General features: G+C 37.4%; 1 protein-coding gene across 1 annotated transcript in view; it reads left to right on the plus strand.

Moving 5' to 3' along the window:
- Positions 1-9,639, plus strand: part of lratb.1 (lecithin retinol acyltransferase b, tandem duplicate 1) — a 46,953-nt gene that overhangs the window by 27,002 nt on the left and 10,312 nt on the right. The window contains exon 19 of the mRNA XM_058380215.1: positions 305-395. Coding sequence (XP_058236198.1) covers positions 305-395 — 91 coding nt within the window. The remainder of the gene's footprint in view (positions 1-304; positions 396-9,639) is intronic.

The raw sequence follows: 9,639 nt of genomic DNA on the forward strand, positions 1-9,639 counted from the left end.
ACGCGCGTGCACACGCACACACGTACACACACGTATACACGCACACACACGTATACACACGTACACACACACACACGTACACACATGCACACACACGTACACACACACACGTACACACATGCACACGCACACACACGCACACACACACATGCACACGTACACGCACGCGCACGCGTACACACACGTACGTGCACACGAGAGTGCGCACAAGCACACGCACAAGCACGCACACGGACGCACACACATGCAGCGCGCGCACACACACACACACACACATTTTAATAACAGAGGTGTTTTCTTCCAGGTTCGAGTTGCCTGGTGTCTGTGGTTTAAACTTCCTGATTCACAATTCACTTGGAGGAGGAGGAGTGGCTTCTTTAAGAAGTGACCCTCAGGTAACACACACACACACACACACACACACACACACACACACACACACACAGTTTGAGCAGAACCCTGGAGTGTTCTTTATTTAGCTGAGACTGTAGTGATGGAGCATCTGAGTGAGGTGTTCAGTTTGGTTTCTGAGCTCAAGCTCAGGATTTGTGTGTTTGTTGTATTTGTGTTTGATTTGTGTGTGGTGTGTGTGTTGTGTGTGTGTGTGTGTGGTGTGTGATTTGTGTGTTGTGTGTGTGTGTTTTGTATGTGTTGTGTGTTTTGGGTGTGTGTGTGTGTTGTGTGGTGTGTGTGTGTGTGTGTTTTGGGTGTGTGGTGTGTGATTTGTGTGTGGTGTGTTTACACACACACAAATACAGATTTACACACACAGATTTACACACACACACATACAGGTTTACACACAGATTTTATACACACACACACAGATTTTACACACACACACACACACACAGATTTTACACACACACACACACACACACACACAGATTTTACACACACACACATTTTTTTTTTTTTACACACAGATACATTTACACACACACACAGATTTACACACACATACAGATTTACACAAACACACACATTTATACACACATACAGATGTAAACACAGACAGATTTACACACACACAGATTTTTACACACACACATTTACACACAGATTTACACACACACATTTACACACAGATTTACACACACACAGATTTTTACACACACATTTACACAGATTTTTACACACACACATTTACACACAGATTTACACACAAACAGATTTACAAACAGATTTACACACAAACAGATTTACAAACAGATTTACACACACACATTTACACACAGATTTACACACAAACAGATTTACAAACAGATTTACACACACACATTTACACACACACACACATTTACACACAGATTTACACACACACAGATTTACACACACACATTTACACACAGATTTACACACAAACAGATTTACACACACACATTTACACACACACACACATTTACACACAGATTTACACACACACAGATTTACACACACACATTTACACACAGATTTACACACACACACACAGATTTACACACACACAGATTTACGCACACACACACATTTACACACAGATTTTTACACACACACACATTGACACACAGATTTACACACACACACATTTACACACAGATTTACACACACACAGATTTACACACACATTTACACACAGATTTACACATACACAGATTTACACACACACAGATTTACACACACAGATTTACACACACACAGATTTACACACACACATTTACACAAACATTTACACACACATTTACACACAGATTTACACACACACATACACAGATTTACACACACACAGATTTACACACACATTTACACACAGATTTACACACACACATTTACACACAGATTTACACACACACATTTACACACAGATTTACACACACACATTTACACACAGATTTACACACACACAGATTTACACACACATTTACACACAGATTTACACACACATTTACACACAGATTTACACACACATTTACACACAGATTTACACACGGATTTACACACAGATTTACACACACGGATTTACACACAGATTTACACACACATTTACACACAGATTTACACACACACATTTACACACAGATTTACACACACACACACACATTTACACACAGATTTACACACACACATTTACACACACAGATTTACACACACACAGATTTACACACAGATTTACACACACACACATTTACACAGATTTACACACACACAGATTTACACACACACACATTTACACACAGATTTACACACACAGATTTACACACACAGATTTACACACAGATTTACACACACACATTTACACACAGATTTACACACACAGATTTACACACAGATTTACACACACACATTTACACACAGATTTACACACACACACATTTACACACAGATTTACACACACACATATACACACACACACACATACACACAGATTTACACACACATGCACAGATTTACACACACACACACACACAGATTTACACACACATACACACACACATTTACACACACACAGAGATTTACACACACACACACAGATTTACACACACACACAGATTTACACACACACACACAGATTTACACACACAGATTTACACACACATACACACACACATACACACACAGATTTACACACACACACACACACACACACAGATTTACACACAAACAGATTTACAAACAGATTTACACACAGATTTACACACAAACAGATTTACAAACAGATTTACACACACACATTTACACACAGATTTACACACACACAGATTTACACACACACACACATTTACACACAGATTTACACACACACAGATTTACACACACACACACATTTACACACAGATTTACACACACACACACACATTTACACACAGATTTACACACACACAGATTTACACACACACACATTTACACACAGATTTTTACACACACACACATTTTTTTTTTTTTTACACACAGATACATTTACACACACACACAGATTTACACACACATACAGATTTACACAAACACACACATTTATACACACATACAGATGTAAACACAGACAGATTTACACACACACAGATTTTTACACACACACATTTACACACAGATTTACACACACACATTTACACACAGATTTACACACACAGATTTTTACACACACATTTACACAGATTTTTACACACACACATTTACACACAGATTTACACACAAACAGATTTACAAACAGATTTACACACAAACAGATTTACAAACAGATTTACACACACACATTTACACACAGATTTACACACAAACAGATTTACAAACAGATTTACACACACACATTTACACACACACACACATTTACACACAGATTTACACACACACACACATTTACACACAGATTTACACACACACAGATTTACACACACACATTTACACACAGATTTACACACACACACACACACATTTACACACAGATTTACACACACACAGATTTACGCACACACACACATTTACACACAGATTTTTACACACACACACATTGACACACAGATTTACACACACACACATTTACACACAGATTTACACACACAGATTTACACACACATTTACACACAGATTTACACATACACAGATTTACACACACACACATTTACACACAGATTTACACACACACAGATTTACACACACACAGATTTACACACAGATTTACACACACACATTTACACACACACATTTACACACACATTTACACACAGATTTACACACACACATGCACAGATTTACACACACACAGATTTACACACACATTTACACACAGATTTACACACACACATTTACACACAGATTTACACACACACATTTACACACAGATTTACACACACACAGATTTACACACACATTTACACACAGATTTACACACAGATTTACACACGGATTTACACACGGATTTACACACACACATTTACACACAGATTTACACACACATTTACACACAGATTTACACACACACATTTACACACAGATTTACACACACACACACACATTTACACACAGATTTACACACACACATTTACACACACATTTACACACACAGATTTACACACACACAGATTTACACACAGATTTACACACACACACATTTACACAGATTTACACACACACAGATTTACACACACACACATTTACACACAGATTTACACACACAGATTTACACACACAGATTTACACACAGATTTACACACACACATTTACACACAGATTTACACACACACATTTACTCACAGCTTTACACTCACACACACACAGATTTACACACAGATTTACACACATACAGATTTACACACACACAGATTTACACACACACAGATTTACACACACACACAGATTTATACACACAAACACACACACACAGATTTACACACACACATTTACACACACACATTTACACACAGATTTACACACAGATATACACACACAGGTTTACCCACACACAGATTTACACACACACATTTACACACAGATTTACACACACAGATTTACACACAGATTTACACACACACACATTTACACACAGATTTACACACACACACATTTACACAGATTTACACACACACAGATTTACACACACACACATTTACACACAGATTTACACACACACATTTACACACACACATTTACACACAGATTTACACACAGATTTACACACACAGATTTACACACACACATTTACACACAGATTTACACACACATTTACACACACACATTTACACACAGATTTACACACACACAGATTTACACACAGATTTACACACACACACATTTACACAGATTTACACACACACAGATTTACACACACACACATTTACACAGATTTACACACACAGATTTACACACACACATTTACACACAGATTTACACACACATGCACAGATTTACACACACACACACAGATTTACACACACATACACACACACATTTACACACACACAGAGATTTACACACACACACACAGATTTACACACACACACAGATTTACACACACACACACAGATTTACACACACAGATTTACACACACATACACACACACATACACACACAGATTTACACACACACACACACACACACAGATTTACACACAAACAGATTTACAAACAGATTTACACACACACATTTACACACAGATTTACACACAAACAGATTTACAAACAGATTTACACACACACATTTACACACAGATTTACACACACACAGATTTACACACACACACACATTTACACACAGATTTACACACACAGATTTACACACACACACACATTTACACACAGATTTACACACACACACACAGATTTACACACACACACACACATTTACACACAGATTTTTACACACACACACATTGACACACAGATTTACACACACAGATTTACACACACACACATTTACACACAGATTTACACACACACAGATTTACACACAGATTTACACACAGATTTACACACACACATTTACACACACACATTTACACATACACAGATTTACACACACACACATTTACACACAGATTTACACACACACAGATTTTTACACACACATTTACACAGATTTTTACACACACACATTTACACACAGATTTACACACAAACAGATTTACAAACAGATTTACACACACAGATTTACACACACACATTTACACACAGATTTACACACAAACAGATTTACAAACAGATTTACACACACACATTTACACACAGATTTACACACAAACAGATTTACAAACAGATTTACACACACACACACATTTACACACAGATTTACACACACACAGATTTACACACAGATTTACACAGATTTACACACACACATTTACACACACACATTTACACACACATTTACACACAGATTTACACACACACATACACAGATTTACACACACACACATTTACACACAGATTTACACACACATTTACACACAGATTTACACACACACATTTACACACAGATTTACACACACACATTTACACACAGATTTACACACGGATTTACACACAGATTTACACACACACATTTACACACAGATTTACACACACATTTACACACAGATTTACACACACACATTTACACACAGATTTACACACACACACACACATTTACACACAGATTTACACACACACATTTACACACACATTTACACACACACATTTACACACAGATTTACACACACACAGATTTACACACAGATTTACACACACACACATTTACACAGATTTACACACACAGATTTACACACACAGATTTACACACACACACATTTACACACAGATTTACACACATATGCACAGATTTACACACACACACACACAGATTTACACACACATACACACACACATTTACACACACACAGAGATTTACACACACACACAGAGATTTACACACACACACACAGATTTACACACACACACACAGATTTACACACACAGATTTACACACACATACACACACAGATTTACACACACATACACACACAGATTTACACACACACACACACACACAGATTTACACACAAATACACACACAGATTTACACACACACACATACAGATTTACACACACACACAGATTTATACACACAGATTTACACACACACACACAGATTTACACACACATACACACACAGATTTACACACAGATTTACACACACAAACAGATTTACACACACACACACAGATTTACACACAGATTTACACACACACACACACAGATTTACACACACACACAGATTTACACACACACACAGATTTACACACACACACACATACAGATTTACACACACACACACATACAGATTTACACACACACACACACAGATTTACACACACACAGATTTACACACAGATTTACACACACACACACACAGATTTACACACACACACAGATTTACACACACACACACAGATTTACACACACACACACACACACAGATTTACACACACACACACACACAGATTTACACACACACACACACACACAGATTTACACACACACATACACACAGATTTACACATACACACACAGATTTACACACACATACACACACAGATTTACACACACATACACACACAGATTTACACACACACAGATTTACACACACACACACACACAGATTTACACACACATACACACACACACACAGATTTACACACACACACACACACAGATTTACACACACACACACACACACAGATTTACACACACACACACACACAGATTTACACACACACACACACACACAGATTTACACACACACATACACACACAGATTTACACATACACACACAGATTTACACACACATACACACACAGATTTACACACACATACACACACAGATTTACACACACACAGATTTACACACACACACACAGATTTACACACACATACACACACAGATTTACACACACACAGATTTACACACACACACACAGATTTACACACACATACACACACAGATTTACACACACACACACACACAGATTTACACACACACACACAGACTTACACACAGATTTACACACACACAGATTTACACACACACACACACAGATTTACACACACACAGATTTACACACACACATACAGATTTATACACACACAGATTTACACACACACACACAGATTTACACACACACATACAGATTTATACACACACAGATTTATACACACACAGATTTACACACACACAGATTTACACACAAACACACAGATTTACACACACAAACACACAGCTTTACACACACACACACACATACAGATTTACACACACACAGATTTACACACACACAGATTTACACACACACACAGATTTATACACACAAACACACACACACGGATTTACACACACAAACACACACACACAGATTTACACACACATACACACACAGATTTACACACACACACACACAGATTTACACACACACACACAGATTTACACACACACACACAGATTTACACACACACACATACAGATTTATACACACACAGATTTACACACACACACAGATTTACACACATACAGATTTATACACACACAGATTTACACACACACAGATTTACACACACACAGATTTACACACACACACACAGATTTATACACACAAACACACACACACACATACAGATTTACACACACACAGATTTACACACACACACAGATTTACACACACACACACAGATTTATACACACAAACACACACACACGGATTTACACACAGATTTATACATAGATTTTCTCACACACAGATTTACACACACACACACACACACAGATTTACACACACACACACACAGACACACAGATTTACACACACACGTTTACACACACACAGATTTACACACACACACAGATTTACACACACATACACACACAGATTTACACACACACACACACACACACACAGATTTACACACACAGACACACAGATTTACACACACACGTACACACACACACACAGATTTACACACACACACAGATTTACACACACACACAGATTTACACACACACACACACAGATTTACACACACACACACACACACAGACACACAGATTTACACACACACGTACACACACACACACAGATTTACACACACACACAGATTTACACACACACACAGATTTACACACACATTCACACACAGATTTACACACACACAGATTTACACACACACACACACACAGATTTACACACACACAGATTTACACACAGATTTACACACACACACACACACACACACACAGATTTACACACACACAGATTTACACACACACACACAGATTTACACACACACAGATTTACACACACACATACAGATTTATACACACACAGATTTACACACACACAGATTTACACACACACACACACACACACAGATTTACACACACACAGATTTACACACACACACAGATTTATACACACAAACACACACACAGATTTACACACACAAACACACAGCTTTACACACACACACATACAGATTTACACACACACAGATTTACACACACACACAGATTTACACACACACACACAGATTTACACACACACACAGATTTATACACACACACAGATTTATACACACAAACACACACACACAGATTTACACACACAAACACACACACACAGATTTACACACACACACACACACAGATTTATACACACAAACACACACACACACAGATTTACACACAGATTTTCACATACACAGATTTACACACACACACAGATTTACACAAACACACACACACAGATTTACACACACACACAGATTTACACACACACACACACAGATTTACACACACACACACATACAGATTTACACACACACAGATTTATACACACAGATTTTCTCACACACACACACATTTTCACACACATTTTCACACACACAGATTTTCACACACACACAGATTTACACACACAGATTTACACAGATTTACACACACACACACACAGATTTACACACATTTACAGATACACAGATTTACACACACAGATTTACACACAGATTTACACACAGATTTACACACACACACACAAACACACACACACAGATTTACACACACACAGATTTACACACACACACACAGATTTACACACAGATTTACACACACACACACAAACACACACACACAGATTTACACACAC

Source organism: Hemibagrus wyckioides, linkage group LG26 (assembly GCF_019097595.1).
Source record: "Hemibagrus wyckioides isolate EC202008001 linkage group LG26, SWU_Hwy_1.0, whole genome shotgun sequence".
Lineage (NCBI taxonomy): Eukaryota > Metazoa > Chordata > Actinopteri > Siluriformes > Bagridae > Hemibagrus > Hemibagrus wyckioides.